Source organism: Passer montanus, unplaced genomic scaffold (assembly GCF_014805655.1).
Source record: "Passer montanus isolate IOZ18808 unplaced genomic scaffold, ASM1480565v1 scaffold9, whole genome shotgun sequence".
Lineage (NCBI taxonomy): Eukaryota > Metazoa > Chordata > Aves > Passeriformes > Passeridae > Passer > Passer montanus.
This window is the reverse complement of record NW_024374367.1, coordinates 6,016,372-6,042,432: the sequence shown is the minus strand read 5'-3', so window position 1 is coordinate 6,042,432 and position 26,061 is coordinate 6,016,372. Positions and strand designations below refer to the sequence as shown.

The window sequence follows — 26,061 nt, the reverse complement described above, 5'->3', positions numbered from 1 at the left end:
AGTTTGGAGTCAAAGCCTAAAAACCAAATCCATGATGTTGGCAGCAGCCTTAGGCAAATCATTTTACACTCCTGGCTCATTCATTAGTTATTAAAATGTGAATGTTATTACTGTGAGCAATATGCATTGCTGCATGGAGTGAGCAGAAAAGCAACTGCACTGCTCTCAAAGAAAAAAAAAAGTAGAATATAGAACAAGTCTAGTCTACTTTGACACCTCTGGGAAGTTTATAACACAGTCTTGGTTTCTTGGCTTGTAAAGAGCTGTAATCATTTGAAGAGGTACTTTGGGCTCCTTGGTCACTGTTGAAAAGCACACGTGTTAAGCTTTATCCTGCAGAGCATTTATCTCCCTGGTAATCTGTAAAGCAAAGTGACTTAAATCAGGGAAGGAATCGCGCCCTTAGCCTCGGAAATGCCCTCAGCCTTCTCCAATGTTCATCTTGGGTCTGTTTTGGTGGCGGTGGTTACCAGATCTGTTCTTCACTGTTAATAAACTTGGATTCTTAATTCATTAAGGATATGACTTTTAAAGCAGAATTTTACCTAACTTAAATATCCCTTTACAGGAAAATTATGCAAGCCTCGAATTTATTAAGTATAGAGAGAATAAATGATCCAAACGTGTCCTGCTTCTTCACGCGGGTTTGCAATGTGACTTGGAAATCAAACGTGGTCACCACAGTTCCAGCAGCACGGGGGTTCGCTCGGGGACAGAATGGAGGGGGTGATGTGGCAGCGTGTTTAAGCAGCCCTGAAGTGTTCGATTAGCGTGGGCGAAGGTGCGGATGCTCAGGGTAAATCCCATGCCCCCTCCCAGGGCCGCCGGCTGCCAGCCTCCCTCAGGCCGGGCGCGCAGCTGACGGGCCCTGAGGTAACCCGCTGCAATGGCCTCTCCGTGCAGGGGGTGCCTGCGAGGGGCAGAGAGGTGAGCTGGCAGTGTGCCGGGCCGCTGCTGCTCATCCCCGGCCGCGGAGCGGACGAACCGCGCCGGCTCCGAGCAGCCCTGCCCGCCGCACGGGCGGAACGGCGGCGGCGGGGCCCGCGTTGCCGCAGGGGCGCTGTAGGGACGGACCGGGCGGGAGCAGCGCCGCCATGGCCGCCCGCGTTCTGAACGTGAACGTGGGAGTGCTGGGCCACATCGACAGCGGCAAGACGGCGCTGGCGCGGGCGCTCAGCACCACCGGCTCCACCGCCGCCTTCGACCGGGCGCCGCAGAGCCGCGCGCGGGGCATCACGCTGGACCTGGGCTTCTCCTGCCTGCGCACCGCGCTGCCGCCGCAGCTCGGCCCGGGGCCCGGCGAGCTGCAGCTCACGCTGGTGGACTGCCCGGGGCACGCCTCCCTCATCCGCACCATCATCGGCGGTAAGGGGGGCCAGGGGGGCCGCCCCGGCGGCTGCCGTGCCTCCCGGGGTGCTCCGGGCCCCGTGGGGCTGCGCCCGCCCGTGGCCGTGGAGGGAGCGGGGCCGCGGGGAGCCAGCCGGGGTCTCCGGCCGTGCCCAAACCCGGGACGGGGCGAGACAGGTTTCTCACGGACCTGTGACTTTGCTGCGCTTGCTCGTAGTTGCTCTTCTAATAAAAAAACCTGTGCTCATAGGAAAGCACTTTGTACATGTGATTTCTTGGAGTGCTGCTTGGATGGCCGGTGTGCTCAGCTTTCTTACACTTAGCAGACAAAAAGTTGTATTTGTTGTGTATGGAGGCTTATTAACGGCATCGAACAGCCCTATAAATTGCTGTTTTCTTGCCTGTTTAAGCTGTCAGAGTTTGATGTTGTCTGTAGCTGAGAGCTGTGATGTCGTTGCTGGACATGCCCGTGTTGTCTTGGAGGACTGCAGAGTTGTAACATGATAATTTTAGACGTAGAAGTAGATTTTGGTAACTCTTCATTTTAGTCTCCATAGATGATGTCAGAAGGTTAATTTGATTTGCATTAGGACTCAAATTAGCTCACCTTTCTGTCTTTCATCTCTGGAGTGTTGGCAGGTGGTCGGTGCTTGGCTGAGGAGAGGATGGAGTCGCAGCTGCAGGAGTTTTAAACAGTCACAGGTTTAACTGCGGGGATCCGCCTGCAAGTTCAGTTCCTCTGCCAGGGTCTCTTTCATAACAGCTTGGTGGTTGTTTTGTAGGACAACGTTTCTTGGCTAGACTGAGGTCCAGGCTGAGTTATTTGTCACTACATGGGAATTTGACCCATTTTTGAACAATTGTGCTGTTTGTAAGTTGCGTTAGTGCTAACGGTGTTGTATTGTTTGCATTTCTTGTGGGAAGATAGTAAATATTTACTTATTTATCAGTTTCAGCAGCAGTTAAACGCTCTGTTTCAGCAATGTTTCTGCAGGGGAGGAGTGGCCGTGTGCTTAATTCCAGAAACCTTCGGTCTTGTACTCTTCTCTTGTACTTGGCAAGCCCTTATTATTCTTTAGTAATTGTAAGCACCTGATTATCTTCTAAAGAGCAAAGTTGACTTTGGCAGATGTTTCTTGGGTGTACTGAAGAGTCACTTGTAGTCAGACATTCCTTTCTGCCAGCAGCAACTAATCGGAGTGGTGTGAACTTTCTCATGAAGGGGACGTGGGAAAACTTAGAAATCAGCTTTAACCAGTTTTGTTTTTCAGTAACTTTAATGCTTATTTGGGGTAGACTTCTCATTGCTTTCTGCTATTTTTATGAAGCTTTTCAAAGTATTCAGTCACAGCTGAATGAGTTATTCAGATTTGCTTATTGGTAGGCTGTGCAGGGAGAAGGAAGGCATGGATGGGATGAGATGATGACAGTTTTCTTCACAACAAAAATAATTTTTACAGGTGGTAATTCAGACACATAAGCACATCAAACTTGCTTAGTTCCAGTTATACCACATTATGTATTCTACTTCAGTAAAATAGTTGATTAGTGTGATTTACTGCAATTCTGTGTGTTAAGAAAGGGTTGTAGGGAAAATGCAGTATTGTGTTAATAGTTTGAAGAATTAGGAGCTTCAGTTTTCTGCTTGATAATAGATGTATCTCCATAGTGGATGCTTTTTTTGCCTTTTTTTACTACCAGGTTTGAAAGGTGAAACCTTGATGATAAAACCTGATCTGTGCCTGTGGGGCTATTTAGGTGCTTCCAGGTTTGGTGAAACTCAAACTGAAGTGTAGCACTGTTCAGGTGCTTACAGGTTTGGTGTGGTTTGGTGAAACTCAAACTGAAGTGTAGCATGGCCTCTGTAACAGGATACATTCTTTGGTGTTCATGTGTGTTTCAGTAATGCCAACTTTTTCATCACTTTAGGAATGGAAAGTGAGTCCTCCCAGACAATGGTATTGAAAAATTTAGGTTATTTTCATCTACTTCCTCATTACTAAGCATTAAGGGTTCACCATTCCTAACATTTTCTCTGCAACCAGGAATGCCACTGCCCTTTTCTTTTTGATGGAATCTGTGATTTCCCTGTTACTACACGTTTTCTCTATATATGGTTTTTCAATAAGACATACATGCAAAGTACTTTATCTGGTGTTTATTCTGCACCTCAGATTTCCCATACCTCTTTAAAATATCGCTGTTCTGAGTTGAAATCCTGGGGTGGAAGTTGACCTGCAGAAAAACTGGAATGCCTGTGGGCAAGGGAGCTGGATGTGAGGATTTGGAAGGTGGAGTGGCAGCAGAGATGAGAGGGCTGCTTCAGAACTCTGTTAGTCGTGTGCATGCAGGGTTTGCAGGAGAAAATGTTACTGCATCTTCTTGTTTGCAGTTCTCTGTTTTCACTGACGGTGGGATAAGCTAGTTGGCTTCCCTTGAGAGCTCCCAGCTCATGGAAACACTGTCTGCTGTGGCAGGGTAGCACCAGCATGGTTCACTCAGGTCTCCCATGAGGTGAGGAGCACAAGGGTTTCCTTCTGAGGTGTCACTTTTTGGCTCTTTTCTTCCAAAGTGCCATTTTCACCAGTGGTATCCCAGGTTATCTCTCTTGTGTAACTGTCATCTCTGCTCCCAGAGTGCTCTAAGAGTTAATTCCTTTGCTGTACAAAGCTGATAAATGAGCTCACAGGTTAAATGTTACTATTTACCACTCTTTAACATATTTCTATATGTAGCTAATTCCTGAAGTGGATTTTTTTCATGTCAGAATCTAGTATTGCATTTTTGTCATGCTGTGCTAGGTAGTGCTTGACCTTGTGAGTGCTTCTCACAGTCACTCACAAGATACTTGTTCAGACACAATACTTTAGGATTAAATGAATGCAGAATATTTGAGCAGTAACCAATTGGAATGAAAAATAGAAGTCGTATTTCATTCTCTGTGGCTACATTTTTCTTGCAGAGCTTGTCCTTGAAAACAAAACATATCAAATGTTAAATCAAAAGTGTTTTGTTTTGGGTGGGTTTTTTTGTGTTTTTGGGGTTTTTTACCTGCATGCTGGGAATGAGAAATGTTGCAGACAGTTTCATCCAAGATGTTTTCTTTAAGTTTTAGATGGAAGGTGATAGTCAAGGTTGGAATGGAATAAGTAATAGTCACTTGGTGTACTTCATCATGCCTTTCACTTGTATTCAAACCATACTGGTTTATATTCTTCTGAGGCTCTTGTGTGTGTGTGGCAGGAAGGCATTAAGTTACTGTGGGTAGCTGTATGGCTTGGACTGTGCTGTATATTTCTGTCTTACTCTTTCAAATAATAAGAACAGAACTCTTTATTTTAAAGTACAATTTCAGACTTTTCCTTTGCTTTAGCAGGATCTTTTCCTTGATCTTTAGCAGGATCAAGCAAGGCAACAAAACCAGTATTGACAGCCATTTGTGTCTGACTTGTGCCAAGCAGTGAGAAGCACCCAGATCAGCCTTCTACTTTGGTTTATGCACTGAAGGAATGACTTCAAGATGCAGGACTAATTTTTTTGTTACTACTGCATTCTTCTGTTGCTGTAGAGATTTAGGGGGTATTTCTGGTAAAATTTCACACTGAGATGGGGTAGTTTCTGTCACAGCACTATGGGGTTTTTTAAGCTTCTGTGCTTTTCTTAATGTTCGGCACCTCATCTTCCACAAAGCTGATGTTAATGTCATTGAAGTAAAATAAGAGTTGCTTTTACATTTGTTTGTCACAGACCTGTGCACCAGTAGGGTCTGGAATAGTTTCTCAAATGAGTTCAGCAGGAAGGGATGCCTGCAGAGAGGTTAGACAAGTTAATCTGCCAGACGAAATTCAATCCCCATATTTCATTTTAAGACCACTTTGCGTAGCAAAGTAGTTTAAGCAGTAGCAGATTTTTTCCTTGCTGATGGTTAATTTCATGCCCTACAAAGGGTCAGCACACTAATATAGGAGAACATGATTACCTCATCCCAACTTCCCCCACACAGGCAGCCAAGGGTTAGTGAGTGTTTGCTTTAGGTGAGCTGTTGTTGGATGCCCTTTATCTGTTTGATTTCGAGATGGGTCCTCAAAACAACTTCTAAATCAGAAAATTGTCTTTTTTTTCCCCTATGAAGTTCAAAGGACAAAGTATCCTTATAGGGTTTTAATTGGAAAGCTACTGCTTGACCCTGGTTGTTTAAGCCTGGGCTGGGGGGAACTCTGACGAACGTGTAGTTTTGTAATCCTTGTGCCTGTCTGAACCTTTGACCTTTTTACTTTATAACTAGAACTTCATTGTCACCATTTGTCCCTGCAGTTCCTTTCAAAGCAGACTGCCTTGCAAGTGTCTGTTTCCACTTTGCTGCTGTGTTCAGCTAAGGAAGGGTATTAATTCATACCTGATACATTGGAGGGGCCAGGACTTTTGAACTTGCACTAGAGCTTGGAGAGGGGGAAATGAGCAGAGCAAAAGCATGTCTTGCTGATGCAAATGAGTGCAATGAAAACAGGCTTGGGAGATCAAGGGAAATGTGGTCTTGCTACCAGCATTCAAATTCAGTCAGATGCAGATTATTTGTCAGATTAACATATCACAAAAAAACCCCACCTTTTATCACAGATTAGTTGTTTTTCTGAGTTTGTTCTAAGCTTTTAAGAGGATTTGTAAACTCGGGGTTACCTTTGCATTACTGCCATGAAAACACCCTTCTGTCATGTGAGCTTTTGTTTGTTGAGATCTTTGTGAAGATGTGACAGTTCTTGGGGTTTTTTTTCTATTCTAGGTGAGTGAGCAAGTAGAGTTTTATAGTTGTAGATGTATATGTGGATGACTTGCTGTTGAGTACAGATGTTGAATGAAGGGAAACCTCTGGAGGGAAAGAGTGCCTTGTATTTAGTGGATATCATTCTGTTCAGAGAGGAGTCACCAGTTGGAAGTAACATAATGAACCCTGTTCTGGTGGAAAAAAATGAAATTAACATACCACTCTTGTGTAATGTAATTTCTGTCCACAAATCTCGATGTTGTGGTTGATGTTATGGAAGTTAAGGGACTTGAGCTAGCACTAGTGGAAATGTTTTCTAAAACCTATTAGACTCTTTGGGTTCATGGTGCTTGTGAATTCCTGACACTGCTTTGTATTAAAATTTCAAATAAACTTTATTTCTCTAAATGAAATTGAAAGAGTGTCTTTTTTTTAGTCACTATATTTTAGCTGGTGCCAGATACTTGTCTGACAACACGAAGGAGTATTTTTATTGACATTTTAAAATGAAAGCCACTTTTTTTTTTCTTTTAAATTAAGGAGCTATGCATGAAGAAGGGCAACCAGGATAAAAACTTTGCGTGGTCTCCACAACCCTGGAAATGGAACTTTGTCTCCTGGATGTTGCAGTGCACAAGAGGGCAGTGTTTGCTTACATTGTAGGATCTTAGGGATAAGTACTGGGGTAACAGGTCAGCCTGGGGGGAGTGACCTCACTGTGAATAGAAACTGAATTAAGGACACGATTTGGAACACAACTCCGGGTTAATTGTCTCATTCTTAAAGAAAACATCCTCTGTGTTTTAAGGAAGGTTAGTCTTATTTCATCTATAATTTGGGTTGTGCTTTTTATACCTTAAGCAATAAAAAAACGTGTGGGGTGGTTTTACACATGACACAAGACACAGGTAACAGGTGAGAAGAAACAACTGGTTTGATGTGGGAACCATGGAATTTACTGTGCACAAGTCTTTTATTTCCTTCCTTATTTCCCCATGATTTTAATAACTGGGTAAAAGGAAGCTATTTGTACTAAATCTGCTCTGAACCACTACTGTGTGAAATAGGATTTGTTGTGTGGTATTGGGTAGAATGAAACTTGGGGGGGGTGTATCAGGGCTCTTAAAATAGAGGTCTTGTGGAGTTTTTATCTGTCTGTATCATAACTGTAATAGTTCTAACTTTCTATGTATTGCATTACTTCTTGCTTTTGTGGGTTTTGTAATGATGTTACTGTGGGACTGCTGCTATTATTTCTGTTTTATGCCCTTTTCTGCAATTTTGACTCGAAGCTGATTTCACTGTAAAAGTTACATGTTCAACAACTTCCTAAACTTACACAACAACTCTGAGGCAATATTAGAGACTGAAGCAGGAGGAGTCTTCTGTTCATTTTCTGGGTCAAGTAGTTTACAAGGAGCAAGAGAGCCATTGTCTCCTGATAGCAAAAGTTCTAGTGAATAATCATGTTCTTTTCTGCTTCTTCTTAGAATCCTGTCAGAAATATACTGGTTTCTGTGTGGGGTTTAAGAAATAAAAATAATTGTGCATTTCATGTTTGTAAGATGTGATTTATAATGGAACTCTAAATCTAAATTATAGACTTTAACCAGGAGTGGTTTTATTGAAACTTGTTTCAATGGGAAATTGTTCCTTGCTAATACATGACAATTTTTTCTACAAAGCTTCTGAGTGGTTGTGTTTGTTTGCTTGTATACAACAAACCTGTGCTATTTGACACTTCGTTATTTGACACAAAACCATGACAGCTTCTCAGGAAAACTTAATAACCAAGCCACTGTAATTATGCTGTTCAAGTCTGCTTGATCATTTTTCCTATTGGTTTTAAACCAGAATTTCTTTGTTCCTGCATACTGTGTGCAAGCATTCATCAAATAACCACTTTTCACTTTTGCTTCATGTTTATTCTTGCTTTAAATTACTTTGTCAACTGTTTGGAAGAGCAGGGAAGCTTTGTTAATCAATTTTTAGACGCTTTAAAATATTAGCTAATGTAGTGAAGTATTATAAATAACTGCATAATATCTAGAACAACTTACTGTAAAATATGGAGCATATTTATAGTTAAACAAGTAAATTTAAAGCACATTTTTCAAAGTAGCATTTTTACCGATGATGGATAAGCTTGCTTGCTAAATAGTACAGTTGAGCAACTCAGTGATCTACTAATTGAAATTCTGCTAATTGACAAACTAGACTTATAAGATCCAACTGTATTGGTTCTGCATCTTGATTTAGAAGTTGTCTTCAATTAGTAGATGCTAGATGCAAGCAGAATGATATGTTACTTATGTATGAACCCATTTTTAATAGCTGGTTAGCTTGATGGAGCCATGAACTGAATTTTCTTAATATATTTGTTTTGGGGTTTTTGTACTTAGAATGATACATGTTTTTGCATGGCTGTTGTGAAGTTCTGTTTATGAAAACCCCTATAAAAACAAAATGTGGATGGAAGAATTGAGGTTATAATTGTAAAGCAGATGTGCAACTGATCTCACTAAGTGAGCAAACCAAACCTGCACACTGTCATTGCTGAAGTCCATTAAGTGTAATAAAAAGTTGTTTTTCCTTGTGACAGTGACTTTTCTGTCTGGGAACCCTAAGGTTAGCCTGGCAAGTGAAGGGCAAGGACTGCTGTTTTGCAGTGGTAATTTCCAGCTGGATTCTTGAACACCTTGTGTTCTGTGGGTCACAGCTGATCATGAGGTAAAACTGAGTTTAAATTACCCTTGTGAGCTTCAGCAAAGAGACTCAAACAGCTCTCATGATATTGGGATTGCAGAGATATGCATTCTGTGAGAAAATATTCCTTGTGCTATCTGTGAAATTCAGATTAGGTAGCTGTTCTGAAGTGTGCTTCCTTTAAACTATTAGCTTCCAGAAAGTGTTGCAAGCTAAGTAAATACCAATAATTCTTATTTCCTATCTCCTTATCAATTATTTTACCAAAATGTTCTCGTGCAGTTTATCTAATCTCTTCAAGTGAACATGAAATGGTTAGTGTTGGCTTCCAAATTGAATGACAATCTCAGTTTCAAATTTAGGCTGATTAATCCTACATTAGATTGTAATTGTCAGCATTACCAACACTAGGGGTAGTCAGGACCAGACAAACAGTAATAAATATGTATTTATGTGTAATGTAACAGCAGAAGGAATTGGTGGGTGGAGAGGAAATGGAATAGACAGGGTAGCTTAAATAAAAATGAAGAAATTGTATTTTGGAGCATCATGAGGTAAAGAATGATAAGGGGGAATAAAAATTGAGGTTTGAATTTTAAGATTTATATTGATCTGGGTAAGAATCCAGGCTCTCTCACCTTAGGCTCTAGAGAAGTGATTCATTTGGGCTTATGGTTTTGTTGAGAAACTCCCTTCTTACTTTATGTTATAGATGGAATTATGATCATGACTCTTTTGTCCACTGCTGATCTGGTTTTTTTCTGCAGTACTGGAAAAATGAATTTAATATTGTTGCCTGTAGGACTTTGTTGTCTTTTGTGCTTACATTTTCCTTTGTTTTCTGTCTTATTTGGGATGCAGTGTATGATTGGCATATGAGAGTAAGCTGGTATTCTTGGATCTCAGGAACTCTTTAGTTGTTAAACTTTGCCTTAATTTTTTTTTGGCCAAGTTTTTCCTGTATTGTTTTCATTAAATGCATTGTAGAGCAGGTGAACATGCTTTAGATATGATTCCCCTGTATATGTAAAATTTGAAATGGTCTTGAAGAACCTGTTGGGTAAAAAAAAGCTATAGAAGTGTTTGAGAGTTGTTGATAAAACTCTCCTCTCATATTAATAAGGATAGGCATAGGAAATGGGTTTTTTGTCATATATGTTTATTTATGCTTAAATTTACTTCTCTTATTTTAAAAACTAGCCTTTCAGCAGGATTGCTTTGGGGAAGAAAGTTTTCCAAAATATGCAAAAACTGCATTTCAGAGAGAAAAACAAAATTGTAGCTTTCTTTTTTAGGATCCAGAAGAGGGGGAGGGAAAATGGTTTCCTTGTATTTGACTGTGCTGTTGGATGGAAGACAAAGCTCAGTCTCTCTTGCTGACTAATGTCATCATCAAGGCATTTTTTTCTCCCACAGAGCAGTTTTGTCTCCATTGAGACCCCCACAGCCATTGGCAAGACCATGGCCCGAGATTAAATCTCACGCTTGGGTGAAATTCTAATGACTGTAATTGTTTCCTCTTTTTAAGTCTGTGGTCCCTTCATCAAAGAGTGGTGTGGAAATTATGCATTTATGCTGTAAAAAGAGAGGTCATGATTACCTGAACCTGTGGTTGACTCGGGGGGATTGTGTGTCGTGTTCTGGCAGTGGTTATCCACGCTGACATCGCAGCGTGTGAGACGATTCAGAGAGAGATGCCGAGTGCTGCTGTGGCACAGCTCTGTCCTGCTGCTGGCTCTGGGCTGTCACTTCAGCTGAGCATGGCAGCAGCAGCAGCTCTGGTGTGCTGGTCACCTGCTGGGACAGGAGGGATGAAGCAGTAAATGTGGGCTGAGGGAGTTTCTGTGAATGATCCCACGCAAAACGCTTGGGACTCATCAGCAAGCGCTGCTGTTAACCCTCCCAGGGCTTACTGCAGGTGTGCAGCACCTTGAAGGTGTGCAGCACCTAATTAGACCTCTGAAGTGAGCTGGGGCTGGCTGTGGAGGAACCCACTGGAGGTGTGAATGTGGATATGCAAAGAATTGCAGACAACTTTGTAGAGATGGATTGCCCCATCCTATAAAAATTGGAATGTACGTGTGCAGCAGTGTTGCTGTGTGATGGAAAGATTCACATAAGTATTTTGTATTCTTTGGCTTTAATGTGCAGTTCTGTATGTATACAATTTTGGGGACTGTACTGTGCCCTAACTCTGAAGATTTATGAAAAAAATTAACTGTACATTAATTAGAAAACATTTTGAGCTTGTACTCTGATTTAGCCAGTATCCTTTAAAGACATCAAAAGGTCTGACCTAGACACATTTCATCAGAGAATAAGGAAAATGGATCAAATAGTACCTAATTTCAGGTGTCTAGGTTGCATTTAAAGACTAAAGAAATCTCAAAATGTTATTCTTAAAAGCATTCACCGTTAGAATCTTTCCCTGATCTCTGAAATTATGAGTATTCAGTTTAGAGTATTAAAAAGTTTATCAAGGAAAAGCCACCAAGTGTCAGCAGTACTGTTCCCCTAAGGAACTAACTTTGGACATTTGAACCTGGCCCCTGTCTGGGGGGTGCCTAATTTAAAAAAATCCTTAAAGCCTGAAAAGCAGGTTTTTACACTGAAATTACATCTGTTTGTTTATATATGTATAAATAAAGGAAATAATAAAACCATTTAAATAATAGTTAATATTTATTCTTGTGTATGGGTGAAAATTCAAAAGTCACAGGTCAGGCACCCCTGATAAGTTTTTTTTAAGGGTATAATTCTGTTCTTTAGATTTGCTTGCTATTTGATAGGTTTTCACCCTCTGGGAGGGGCCATCATGAGTATTTTTTCTCTGAGTGGATATTTCACCTGACTAACAGCTGAGATGCTCCCATTATTTCAAGTGCTGTGATGAAGTTGTGGTGCCCATGTGTTTGTAGCTGAGCTCTCCATTTCCTCTGGTGTGTTTTGCCATATCCAGCAATAGTGGCTTTTCCTGTCTAAAACTGGTGTTGGACTGAAGTCTCTTGTGGAACAGATTCACCTGTGGTGCTGCAGAGTGCTGCTTTTAGGGAAGTACAAAAAAATATATTTGGTTAAATTGAACTGTACCAAACTTGTGCAGAGAAAATACTTTTCTGGTTAAGGGAACAAAAGAGTTTGAACTGAAGCTAAATTCTATTTTAAAATAAACAAACCAAAACAAGTGACTGAAAATTCAGTCTTTACAGAAAGTTTGTTTGAGGTGTTTTCACTACTGAACTGTGTTCACGAACAAATTATGTAGAGGCAGGTCTATGGGAGTTCTTTCATTGTATGTCCCTAAATGTGCTTTTTAATTTATTTTTAACTTCATATACAGTATAATGTAGTTGATTATTCTCCTAATATCCAGCACTGCTTAATGTGGTTTTCTTTGTTGTAACTTAAAGCCAAACAAAGCAAAGTGAAGATAAATTTAGCTGTGTGTTTCTTTACTTACCCTGCACCAGGAGTCCTAAACTTACTGTGTAAAAGAATGCTGGTTTTTTTAAGACTTGCTGTCAAATTGATGCAGTGGATGAAAGTTATTTTGGTCACTGTACTTGTTTCTTTTTCCTTTGCATTGTCAAGATATTTATTTTTGTCTCATTAAGAAGATGGTGGAGTGTAGCTAGGAAGAGAATAGATCACATAGAAAATGATGTCAGGATTATGGAATTTGTTGTTATGTTCTTGCATATAATTGAGTCAATCCTAGGTAAAACCAGAAATTAGTAATGTGAAATTTGAATTAGTTCACAGTATCCTTTCAAGGCTTGTGTACTATTTTAAATTTTTTTTGCAGTAACTTATGAGCTCTTAAAAAAACAGCTGGGACAAAATAAGTAGAGAATGGTTGAGGTGAAGCTGCCTAATACTTATTTTAGTAGCATATGATAGTTTCCCTTTCTGTTGGAGAGCTAAAAATTTTGTAACATCTCAAGTGCACCTGTATTAACTGTTTCTATTGGATGCTGAAAATTTTCAGGATGACGTGATGAAATCCTCAAAATGCACTCATTTTGGGGATGTTGTTATTCTATTTAGAAGCTTTATGTAAAAGAATTGTAATTTTGTCCCAGTTCCTCTTTATGCACTGTTTGTTCAGAAATAGAATAAGTAAGTTCTGTGAGTGAAAAATCCGTTTCTGCTAAGGGGAAGCTGAAGTGGAGACTGATGTTCTCTAACAATAGCAAACTAATTTTTGGGTCAGAAGCACTGTACAGTATAGGTGCAGTAAAAGCAGCCAAGGTGAGCTCAGCTGCAAGAAGCTGTTTGTGAGAACTTATAAGAGTAGTGTGGTTAAGTTGTGATGGAAATAGGGAATGCTTGGGCATGGTCTATAGGTAGCAATTGTGATTTTGTAATAGCTCAGCAAAGTATCAAGCCAGTTCTTCAAAATTAAATAGATTTTGGAAAATGTTTTTTTGCTAAATGGTAACAATCATTTAAAATGCTTTAAATGCATGAGTTGAAATCTGTCTTTCTATTTCTGTTAGCTCTGAGCACCCAAAAAAAAATTGAGCTTTAATCACCAATGCTGTGTTCTTTCTTGGTGATTTCAGCATTTCATTAAGGAATGATTAGTGCTCTTCAATTATGCATTCATTTACCTTAGTGATGCATTTACAGTTAGAGATAGTGTTGGTTTATTGAATTTGGCTGATATTGAGCAGTTTCAGCAGATTTTTTTTTCTTGCCATGTAAGAACTGAAAGAAAGGAGTAGAGAGGCATTTACAACCTTGGCATAATTTTAAATTATAATCTTACTGGATTTTTAGGGAAAAAAAAATGAGTTGTGGTTGTTTTTTGGTTTGGTTTTTGTTGCTGTTGTTTTCTTTTTCCCACCACTTTGGACTTTTAGAATTCCTTTCTGAAGTCTGTTTCCATAGGCTTTGTTTACAGAACATCAGTGTTCATGGTGTGCCTCTTTTAGCTACAGGGGAATAAGCTCCTGTAGCAGGCTGCTGTGGAAGCTTGTATTTAGAATAGATTTTTCTCTGTGTTCATAAGCTGGCAATTCCAGAAATGAATTAAAAGATCTTATTTACCTAAAGGGGTATCAAGAAGAAGTAAAAGAGGAGGGACAATGTGAAATGGGATTGAAAACCAATTTCTTGATGTTGATATGGTATCATTGCCTGTATGAATAAGAGGCAGAAGAAAAGGCTCCTGATACTTGAAAAAACTGTTTTGTATCATAAGTGGGGTTAAATTTAAGTGGGTGCTGTTGGACTGAGAGTTACGGTGGTTTGTGACAGGAGGAGTTGGGTTGCTGGTAACCCAGGTTGCTTAACTTCTGTTTCTTTCATGTTTTGTGTTTCCATGTTTTAAAGTCTGGTGGCTTTGCTTTCTGATTTAGCAGCATCCAAGGCTGACTCCAGTTTATTCACACAGCTGCAGGGAAATAGGCTTCTCTGCCTGCCCAGTGCTGCTGCAGAGGGAAGAGATTGATGCTGCTCTCTTGGGACTGAAAACTTCAAAGCTTTCATTTTGCTGGTAAAGCCCTTCCTAAAACTTGCGTATTTTGAGATGTTGTGATTCAATTTTCCATGGACCAGCAGAATCTAGGTCCTGGAGGGAGGCAAATCTTCTCATTGTACACTGAATTCTTGTTTTTCTGAGTAAGAAAACAGTAGCTATGTTTAAAACATGGTGACTACGGATGAGAAAACTGCTTTAAAAACTTTTTTCCTGAACTCTTGTGGTGTCTCAAGTCTCTCTCCAGCCCCAAGGAGTAGCTTGCTTTTAACAGGACACTAGAAGTAAAAAGCATATAAACAGATTCTATTATTACTTCATTAAGGGAGGAAAAAAATTAAATACCATTTCTATGGTTATTTGATTTTTTTTCTTTTATGTACACCAGTCATTAGACAATTTCATTTTATGTACTTACACACCTTTTTTCATCTTTATATGCTTTATTTCAATGTTATTTTTTTACAAAATGGCAAGATAATTTTTTCCTCAAAAGCAAATTAACTATGACATTTTAAACATAATTAATAAAAATAATTTATTGGAGATACTTTAAGGAAATCTTCTAACAAAATTTAATTTAAGTCTACAATAAATTGTCAGTAAGAATATACTTAATAAAGTCCCATTGTATTTCTCTTCCGTTATTATTATACCTTTCTCCAAGAGCAGTTGTCTCCATCGTTTGATGCGAAGGCCGAAGTGGTTAGATAACAAGTATATTTACTTAAGTTCATTTGAAATGAAATTCTCATTCTGAGTTTTCCATCCCTTGTTCTGTAATTCTAGTTCTTGCTGTCAGGAAGTTCAATTTAGAAACCATTGTCCTCTCCGAGTCTACAAGATATGAATGGGAAATATACCTAAAAAAATGTGAAAAGCCATAATTAAAAATATAAAAAAGGCTTGTACAAGGCAAGAGCATCCAAGAAGGGGTTTTGTGAAAGAGTGAAGGATGTAATCTTTAGCTATTCTTTGTATACTTGATATACTTTTGATCCTGTTTTGTATTCATGCTTAGGAATTTCTCCTCTTAGTCACAGAGATTAGATTAGCAGGGGCAGATGACTTTACTGCACTTCTGGGTTCTTCTTTTCCAGAACCCCATCCAAGCTAGACAGTGATGGCTCAGTGCCTGCCCTTGCTGCTCTTTGAATTTTTGCTGGGACTGGTGTTCTCTTGCAATGTGCAGTTAAATGGAAATCTGCTGTTACAGCTTTGGAGCAGCAGCATTAGTGCCTTGCACTCCATGTTATTTTCTTGTTTAGCCAGGATTCTTGTTTGTTGCTTATTTTGAGTGAATAATTTAAGCAGTGCCAGCATTCCTGAGAGCTGGTCACATGAGCCTGGCAGAGCAATGTGTATTCTGAGCAGACTTTGTTTTCTGTAGGCTTTCTTCCCACTTCCCTGGGGATGCTGTCAGCCTTTGTTTTAACTTGAAAATTTAAATTTCTATTTGTGAGGAAAAAAGTGGTTTGCAATGATTAAATGATACAGGAGGCTGAATGTGGGATGCAAAACTGAGACCTGCAGTACTCGGCTCATGAAGATCCTCCTTTGTCACAGTTCTGTTCTTGTTGAAGGTTTTGAGCTTGAGTGATGTTTTGCTTAACCCACAGGTGTTACTGCTCACTAACTCAGCTTACAGAAACTACTACTACTGCTTGTAAAATGCTTGTTCCTTTCTGTCAACATTTGTATTTTATTCAGTTGTTCACTCATCCTAGAGAAAATGCTGGTAGGACTTGCTCTGAATTATACTGAAATATCTATGATTAGATAATCATGTTCTGGTTTACAGTGTTTGAGTTGCCTTATGAAATTTCTGTGTAGAGTTGTGTTTAACAACTTCACTTTTGGAAATTCTTCAAAATACATAAATGAAAACTCTTTTCCTATATTTATGAGAGCTTTTAGAGATAAAGGGCCTGGTTTTGTATGTTGATAGTTTCTATATGTTTCTCTCACAAAGATCTGTGCTATTCTAAGTATAAAATTGAAACAATAAAATAATGTGGTTGTGTCAGAGATTAAAATACTTATTTTAGGGAGCAAGGGGTCTAAATTTAGTCTATGAGCTTTGTAAACCTAGGTCCTTGCTCTGTGTTTATCTGTGAGGTGCCATGTGTATTTGCAGCTTTGTAGAAGTACCAGTTCAGTGCCCAGCTGGGTGTTCTAAATCCATGAAGTCCTGTAGGAATGAACTCAGTGAGGGAGACTGCAGGATTAAGGTCCAAACCAGTATGAAGTCAGACCAGGTCTGTATTTTGCTCCTTGGCTATGAAAGTTCATTCACATGAATATCTAATGTTAAATAATAAACTATATAATTCAAAGATTTAAAGTATTTATTTTTAAACAAATATTCCACCAGTGACATTTAGAATATTTTTATGGCACTCACTGTGCTGTAAAATTGTTTTAAAGAAGTCATATGGCTATAAATCATGATAACTTAGATTTTTCACCTTGTCTCCTCTTAGTCCTATAGAAAACATTTACTCAGGCATTGCTACTGTCTCTTATCTCAATGTGGTTATAGATCATTAAATTCCAGCCCCTCTTAACACAATATAAATTCTAATCTTGGCAAGTGTTGTGCCTAGTTTTATTTAGTAATTAAACTTTGCACGGCTTTCCTCCTTTACAGTGAGCTTCACCTTTTATATTTTAATGGACTTTTATTAATTATGTGGAGAATGTAATAATGGGAAACACAAATGCCATACACCCTGCAATTTCTGGAGTGCTTTGTGGTGTTGGCAGTTTAGATAGGATATCCACATGATATAGTTTGTTTTGTCCTGAAGTACTGGAAATTTACATCACTGTTGACCCCTTGGGACTACTCTGAAATGAGGTGTGTATCTTGTGCAACCCTAGTCAGCAAAAATTTAAATAAAAATAAATACACTGTCAGAAGCCCTTGTGCTGGCCTGGCAGGAGGTATGAAATAGTACCTTGTGCTTGATAATGGCCTGTTGGAGAAGGGTCTCTAGCACAATGTGATGCAACTTAGTGGAATAACGAGTTATGCAAAATGCTTGCTATTGTCATGATTGGGTAGAGAATTGTTGGGCAGGGCCTGATGTCTGCCATGGACTGAAGGCCAGACAACTAAATACAAAATAAATCTTTAATGAAATTTGAGTGGGGAATCCAATTTATCTTTTAAGACAAACAGAAGTTACAGCCTTTGTGTACAAACATGAAAAACTCTGTTAAAGTGAACTGAGAATAAACTAATAGATCACTGCTTTGACTGTGGTTTTCAAGTGATAAGTTTGTGGTGATTTTTGCATATAAAAACTTCCCTTGGTAGTTCAGTATAAAGTCTTAAAACCTTAGTCAGACCAATTTCATGGCAGCATTAACTCTTCAGCTACTCTTCCACTGAAATTTGCAAGTTAGCAAAGCACCTAATATTTAGCATGGTAGCAAGTCAGGGTAACTGATGCCTAGAATATGTCCAGAAAAATTTGTTTTCCAAAGTATTGCTTGTTTACTTTGGCTCTAATTATCTGTGCACACTGCAGAGAATGAAAGTATTTTGTTTCTCAGAACTGGCAGATTTCTTTCTGCGTGCTGCACTGCTATAGCTCTGGGTGCCTGAAATAAAGCTTGACGTAAAAACTGAGATAGTTTGCCAGGTGTCTTTCTTGAGAACAACCTAATTTTTTGACATGAATTTTATTTTTCATCCTTGATCCAACTACTGTTCTGGTAAAGATTATAATTCTTGTTGATGTTTGGAGATGGTGAAGGTTTGGAGAGTGGTAGTGCTATAAAGTCTCACAGAATTTTTTTATCTTGACATTGAATTAATTTCCTAGTTTGCGTGTGTGTGGAGTTGTATGTTGAAATATAGGACATAAGAAATAACCTGATTGTTCTCTCTTTGTATTTCCATTGGGTTATGTTCTGCAGCTGGAGTACCAACATGACAGTTTCCTGCATTGCTATCACCTAAATCCAGAAACTTGCATCAAAATTGGGGTTGACCATGCTCCAATATACAGAAGACTATAAGGCAAAATGTAACATAGTCCTGGTAACTTAAGGTAGTTGTCTTTCAACTTCCTACCAGGCATTAGTAGCTCTTCTACCCATTCTACATTGACCTGCTTAAGAGAACAAAGCTGTAGCTGGAAGAAAGGAAAAATCACTTGGAAGATGCACTGTAGTTGAGTGTGTGAAAGGGATGTATGTAAGAGATTTTAACTGGTATAGGCATGTTTATTGCTGCCAGTTTTAGGGGTGTTCTTCTTTGTTCCTTGTTATCCCTCTCCATTTGGTTCTCAGTTGTGGTGAGATTTGCCCTTGCTTGATTGACGAATTTTCAAACTCTCTCCATAGCATTCTGTCGATGCAGGCGATGACTTGCCTTTGCAGCCTTGCTGTCACTTTGCAGCTGTGCACCATGTTTGGTTGTTTTGGGCAGTCTCTTCTGACTCCTGCTCAAAGCTGGGGCTCTCTTTGAGAGGAGCTTCTTGACCCTTTGTACTTTGTGCAGTACCCGCCTCGCAGGCGGACTCTGGAGCCGCTGTGCGGAATGCGTGTCTAATGCGTTCCACTCGGACCTCAGTTCCATTCCATAATGTTAGCTTTAATTGGCTGGTTTTAAACTTTCATGTACAATTTGGTTGTACACGGTAAATTACCACCCTCCTCGCCTTTTCCTAGGAGCACGAAAGGAGAATCCAGACTCTGCTTTCCCGTGCTGCCTTTTGGTATTGCCCTTGAGCTCTTCTAGGGACAGCACTGGTGGGTAGTGTTTCTGTCAGAGGACAGACTTTTTTCCTAGTTTTTTGTTTTGTGGTTTGTTTTTTTTTTAACTTCTAATCTTCCAAAGACTGTGCCCTTTAAGATTGTACATTGTGTTGTATTTTTGAACTGAATTCTGCATTTGAAAGTTTAAAAAGAATTAATGCTTCTTGGCCAAAGAAGTATCTCCAGCTTAATGCCTAACTGTTAGTGTGGCTACATAGCCAGTGTGTCCTTCAATTGATTTTTATTTTCTTTTAAATACTTCTGTATTTTAAGTTTAGTTACTTTCTTTGGGTGCACAAGGACATGAGGGCAACCTTAATTATATAACCAAGGCTGGTCTTTACTGTGTAAGAATGCCTTTGGAAGTGCTTCTGAAGTGTCACAATGTGTAGTGTGGGCAGAATGAATCTGTTACTAGACAGGTTTCATCTATTCTGAAGTACTTGATTGGAGCATCACCAAAGCTACTTTAGAGAAAGATGGGTAAAAAATTGAGTTACGTGAGGAAAAAAATGGGCAGTGCTGCATACAAAACAAATTTTGCAGTTCAAACTCAAAACAGTGATGAGTCTCTTGTTTGTACTTGGTATGAATGAGGTAAAACAAAGCCTGTCTTTATTCTCCACATCAGGCTTATGAGCTCATATTTCAGCTTTTCCTTTCCCCTCCCTTTCTGACATGGGCTCTTGTCTTTTTTTTTTCCTTGCTCAACAGACAGTAACTCTCCACAATATTTTTAATCTCAACAAGATGTCCAGTGGCTGATGATGCAAAAGTGTTGCATCCACAAAGAGGGGATGATAGCTGGAGCATTCCAGGTCTGACATTTTTGGCTGAGGAGCTGTGTATTGTGGCCACTGATTCCTCCCGGCACAGCATGCTTGCTTGGGGCAGGAGACTACTTTTCATTGACTCCTGTTGTGTGGCTCCCTGCTCTTTATTTTAGGTTTCCCCAAGAAGTTATGACTGGGACTTTCATGGTTTTAGATGAAGGAGCCTGTTGTCTTTCTGAATTATCTCCTTTCTGTCTATACTTAAACCAAGTTGGCAGGTAAAAAAAAATACATTAAAACAAAAGCTCTCTTATGGTAATACCTGAGGCTAGATTAGAGTAAAAGTGAAAGAGTTATTTAATTTTTTTTTATTTACATATGTTTGTTGAGGCTGCTTGCTTACCTGTAGTCCATTGGCACCCAGCAGTGGAACTGACCTCATTGCATTGACCTTAAGATGGGTTCCTGGGCCCTGGTGGATCTAACTCACAAATATTTTTCCACTGAAATGGATCGTGAGAAGTATTATATTATTTGGAAGGAATTAATAGAGAAATTAATATTATGGAATTAAAAAATAATACACATTTGTAATTATTATTGGCTGTTGAGTAGCCATGTAGTTTGTAAGTGCTTGTACTCCTAAATTTTTGAGAGAAAAATTACTTTAAAGCATAAAAGAAACACTTTGAATTTGTTAATGGTCTAGTGCAATATTTTAACATAAAAGCATTTTTTACTGACTGAAGTGAACCCAACTCATGAAACTTTTCATTCATTAAAAGTATAGCTGATGCTTTTAAAAAGTAAGGGCCACTTCCTCATGACAGCTAAACTTCTTGAAACCATACAAAAATCTGCTTATACCATAATTCAGCCTTGCAGCACTGCTTTTAGTGTGTGAAGAACCTTTCACAAATTGATTTATAAGCTTGCTGTTCCCTAGACGTGCTTGTTTGTTATGTTCTTGTTCGTAGTCTGTGTTCCTTCACAGCATAAAACCTTCAGCCATCTCTGCAGCCATGTCTTACACTGTTTCCATCAGGTAATACTTCCAGCCATGAAGTTGTCCCCAGTTTAATAAAGGTAAGGTGGGATAATTTGTTGACTGCTACCTAAAAGCATCATTAACCATTGCAAGAGGGGAAATTAGGGCGTGGGTTTGGTGACTTTTTTCTTTTTTTCTTTTTTTTTTTTTTTGCAAATCTTATTTTTGATGCAGAGGCAGTTCTGTCGCCAGCCAGTCCAGCATGAGAGACTCTACCCCTGCCATAAAACAATGAGCACATTCAGGCACAACTAGTGTTTTCAGTTATTAAAAAACGGAGCCGTCTGTCTCTGCCTGTGACTTTAATCTTTAAGCCTTTATTCCCTATACCCCACCCCCTCTTTCTTTCCCCAACCTTTTGTTTGTGAAGTGCAGAGCTACAGGATATGTGGGCCTGGAGTTTTTGAATGTATTGTACATTCCCCTGGCAATTACAGATGTTTATAACCCTGACTGATGTTATTTCAATATTGTGGAAGGTGAACAGAAAATTAAAGAATGCATTTTTCATTGCCCCTAGCAATCTTTAATTTTTTTATTTTTTTTTCAGGACAGGGGAGAAGAACTATAAAAGCAAAATGTAAACTGTTAATTTAAAAAAAAAAAAGAAAATCTTGTTTTGCATTCTCAGATGAAGCACATCTGAGAGCTGTGCAGGAATATCTTCCCATACTCTACCATAACTCTTTTGTTAGGACAGTGTGTTACATGCAGTGTTGTAAAAACATAATAGGACTGGATTTAATATAAAAGAAGCTCCTTAATGCAGGGTGCAAGACTTTTGCTTACTTTATTTCAAAGACAAGGTAGCTTAGGGCTTGTAACAACTTGAGAGCGAGGAGTTTTTTTCAGCTTTGTATGGAACACTTGTTTTTTTGTAGAATGATTTAGAATCTGATGAGTTGGAGTTTTACTTTTGGACTTGGTGACAGAATTGTTTAAGAAAATTTGGTTTTGGTAGTCTTGTAGAAATATACTCTTGCTCTGTACAAGATTTTAAATAAATTTCTTACTAGTGGTGGTTGAGCTATCTAAAGCTGCAGGTGCACTGTAAGATTACTGTCCTTGAATTGACAGAGGGGTGGAGAGAAGAGAATCCTGTAGAAAATCTCTGTGATCAAGGTGATAATTGATGTGTTTCTTGGGGACTCCAGTGCATTCCATGATTTTCAGAGTAGCTAGCCTAAAACACTGAATTTAAGTAGAGAAAAGTTAATTGGAGTCAAGAATTTCAAAGTGGTTCAGCAGTATCTCTCAGGTACAACTTTCATATCTGTACCTATTTTCAGCTGCATGCAAACTGCTGTTTATAGGTTTTGGAAGTTTGGAGTTGCATATCTAAATGTATATTCAGGTCTGTCTACCTGTGTGGTGGTCCTTATCTCCAGTGACTGCTGCATGGAATGTTTCTTTAGACTGATGTTTCAAAGATATGGCAGAAGAGTGAGCAAGAATTTACAGAGAGATATCCTTTGGCTAGGTAGGACTTGAAGAAGTTAACACAAAAGATAGCAAAAAAGTCTCCTTGTCATCTAATATTAAACTGATAAAAATATGCTTAAAGAAATTCTAACATGTTCCAAGATGTTTATAATTCAGTAATTTTCCAAAGCACCCTGAGGGAGGCAATAGATGCACTGTAGTAACAGGTCTGAAGACTTCTGGGAAGGAAAAAAACAACTAATTGGTCATTAGGCATAGCTCATTCTTTCCATCCTGAGATAATCAAGTACTAAAGTTGTGTGTTGCTTGTGTAAGGATTTTTGAGATGTGCTGGTTCTCTTTGTGTTAAAACATGGGGGCATGGGTGGGATTGAATCCTAGATATGCTAATGGAAAGATATCATCTTGTACAAATGAGGTTAACTTGAAAAGTTGAAGAGCTGAGTGTGAAGTAGTACTGATAGAGAACAGAATTTATAGCAACTTTGTAGTTACTGTTCATGAGTCTGGTTTTGCCCCCTCTCTGAGTCCAGTACTGGGCTTGTATGCAATAGTAGATTCAAATATGGGCAGAAATATGATCACATTGGTTGGGAAGCTTTTCACTTGGTCTGTTCTTGGAAATTGTGTGTTAAATTGTCTGAAAAGCTAATACAGGAATTCACTTACTGAAGGAGCTCGCTGCTTGAGGGAAGATGTGTGCACTGGTGGCTGTTTATGTGCTGCTCTCCCTGAAACAGTCTTGGAAAATAGATCAAGTAATTCCAGTAATTTTTGTACTGCTTTTCTCTTTCCAGTATAAACCTGGTTTTGCATAATTCATCATTCACAGTGAAAGGCATACTGGTATAGGCTGCTGTCAGCTCTGGCCTGAGCATCCTGTAGTATCAGGGAGGTAGCAGGAATTTCCATGGTTGTAGGTATGACAGAGGCTTTCACTCAGTGTTTGTCTCCACAGTCCAGATAGTAGAGAAACCTCAGGTGCACCATTCTTGAAGCTGGGAATAGTCTGTGTGGTGTGAACTGAGTCATTAGAGATGGAGCAGAGGACTTCAGACGTGTGGAAGGAAGTCAGTCAGAACTGGAGATGGGCTCTTGTCCTCATTGGTGCAGGTTCAGTGCCTTTGTGGTTCTTCCAGACATTTGGTTCTTTTTATACTGCTAAGCTACTGTTTTCTCTTTCAGGTCTTGGAAATAGCTTCAAAGATGGTCTCTGTCTGTAATCTGTGAAAGATGCAAAGGACACAATGGTCATACTTGTATTTCCATTTTTTGCACCGTATTTAACATTATCACATACAAATATAATTACTCTTTTTTCTTGAAACTTGGCAGGAGATCTTGTAGAGAGCAAATGTAAAGCTGATATGGGTCAGGACTATAAAAAGGGTATTTTTTTTCTTCTTGGTCCTCTGACCTGTTTGCTTTTCAGTGTTTACAGTAAATACTTTATGGACCATCAGGGACCATTTATGGTCACTATATAAGGCCCAAGTGTAATGTTAAGTTACATTTAACTCTTCAGAGCTGTGCAAAGGCACACGTGGCCTTGATACCAAAACAAAATACCTCTGAATAACAAGTCTGAAACTTGAACTAATCACTCATTAGGAACCAGGAAAGCTTACTAGAGCCCTGAGCACACATTATCATCTGAGGAGGTCAAAGCAGGGTTTTATATTTTTCTTACTTTGCATCTTTTTTCCTGAACATGCATGAAATTAACATGAAGTGTTGATTTCTTACACAACTTACTGTCACAGTGTTTGAGAAACCTTATTTTATGAATTAAACAATTCCAGGCAAAAGGAGCTGGCCACTTCATTGCCAATCTCTAAGTTTGGGTTTGAGATGAATTGGTGGAATTACAGGTGCCATTTTTGTATAACATTTGGGAACTTCAAAATATTGAAATAGCCTGAAATGTTTTATGGCCTGAATTCCAAAATATGAAACTGAACTTTTTTCTGCTAGGTGTAATATAAACAGGTAGTGCAAAAAACAAACAAAATCCCACCAAACACCCCCAGGCAAACCAGTTTTGTTACTCGGATAGTGATAACCCACTTGGTTTCTTCTATGCTTTCTTTTGCTTTCAAGTCTATGAAATAATAGTTTTTCTTAGTATATACCACAGATTGTACTCCATGGCTGATGAGCTGTATAATGACATTCAGTCTAAAATGTTAAAACTGTAGTTTTGTGCAGTATCCTAAATATTTAAATTCTCAGCTTTTACTGGTGTCTGCATTTGCATATACATATGTGTGAATGACACTTTAAAAAGTTAATGTTTGCTAACTAATTCACAATTTATGCACTTTTGACTTCAAGCCAAGAAAGAAATTAATGCAGCTGAAATACCACGGTGTTGAGTAATTCAGCAAATGCTACCTTTTTTTGTAGCAGTCATCTGTGTCTACTCAGAATGATTGTTGCTCTTCCAAGATATGTAGGCTTTTAAAAAATGTACCATAGTTTGTTTTCAGCATTAAAATAAGTAGAGGTCTGTTTTGGACTCTGTCCAGTTTGTGCCCTGTCAATATAGAAATTCAGATCTAGCAATAGGTAGCATTATAGAAAAAAGATTTTTGTGCATATGGAAGAAGGATGACGTCTTCTCTCTTATGGTGCCTTACCTCCATTTTTACACATGCTATGTATTACATGGCATTTCATGTTACAAGGCAGGGATTGTTTGCTTTGCTCTCCCCTCATTGTCTATAGGATTTCCATTTGGGGGGACTTTCTGATTTTTGACAAATATTTATTTAAAGAACAGGAATTTAAATGCCAGACCCTAGTAGTCACTCATCTGGTTTGCTACGTTTTCTTTGGAAATAGTAGAAATGATTGTTTCAGAGGGACAAACAAGAAAGTCAGTGATGGAATTAAGTATCCTTTACTTTAAGTTTCAACTTAATACCTCTTACACAGGATAAAATCATAAATGTTTTATTAAAAGATGAATCTTCATCTGTCTGGATGTAGCTTTACAATCTTAGTGGTGAAAATACCAAAGCTCTACTTTTATTTGTCTAAAGACAAGTGGTTTTTAGCAGCACTGAATTTGAATTGTTGTGCTATTTAAAATTATATAATTGATTGTGCTTGTTTATTAGAGGTGTTTTATTTCCCTTCTTTCAATCAACTTCATTTGTTTTTGTCATAGTTAACATAAATTTTTCTTTGTGAAGGACCTAACTGCATTTTTCTTGTTTCCTTTTTTGAAGCTACTTTAAGATTCATTTTCCAGAAAGTGACCAGGTCAAAATGCAGTATTTTATTTCAATATTGTAGTATATATAGGCAAAGTCTAATACTTCACCTTTCTTTGCTGCTTCTAAACTTATCAATTTTGCATTGAACAGCATATGATGACTATCTTTTCACCATTTTCTGAAGTAATTGCACAAGTTTTGTGTATATGCACATGTACTTGAGTTTCTTTCAATTCTTCCTAACAATACATAGAGTGTTTATTCAGCTTTAAGTTTCTTGTAGTTCCTCAGGCTGCTGTTCAGTGAGCCCCTTGGCCTGCAGCAGCATCTTGTCCCCTGAAACAGGAGGTTGCTTTGCTCATTCCCTTTTTGCCTTTGCAGCTCTTGGCTGCTCCTGCTGCCTCCCTTGTGCCAGCTCTGGCTCTCCCTGCAGTGCTGCAGGAGCTGCGTCCCCTGGCCAGACTCAGGGAGAGCTCTCTGCTCTGGCTGGGTTGAGCTGACTGGTCTGA

The 26,061-nt window shown here is 39.0% G+C and overlaps 1 protein-coding gene across 1 annotated transcript in view; it reads left to right on the top strand.

The window, feature by feature from the left end:
- The first annotated feature begins 981 nt into the window (after positions 1-981).
- The window catches only part of EEFSEC (eukaryotic elongation factor, selenocysteine-tRNA specific), a 121,259-nt gene continuing 96,179 nt past the window's right edge, over positions 982-26,061 (top strand). The window contains exon 1 of the mRNA XM_039734292.1: positions 982-1,365. Coding sequence (XP_039590226.1) covers positions 1,095-1,365 — 271 coding nt within the window. The 5' untranslated portion in view covers positions 982-1,094. The remainder of the gene's footprint in view (positions 1,366-26,061) is intronic.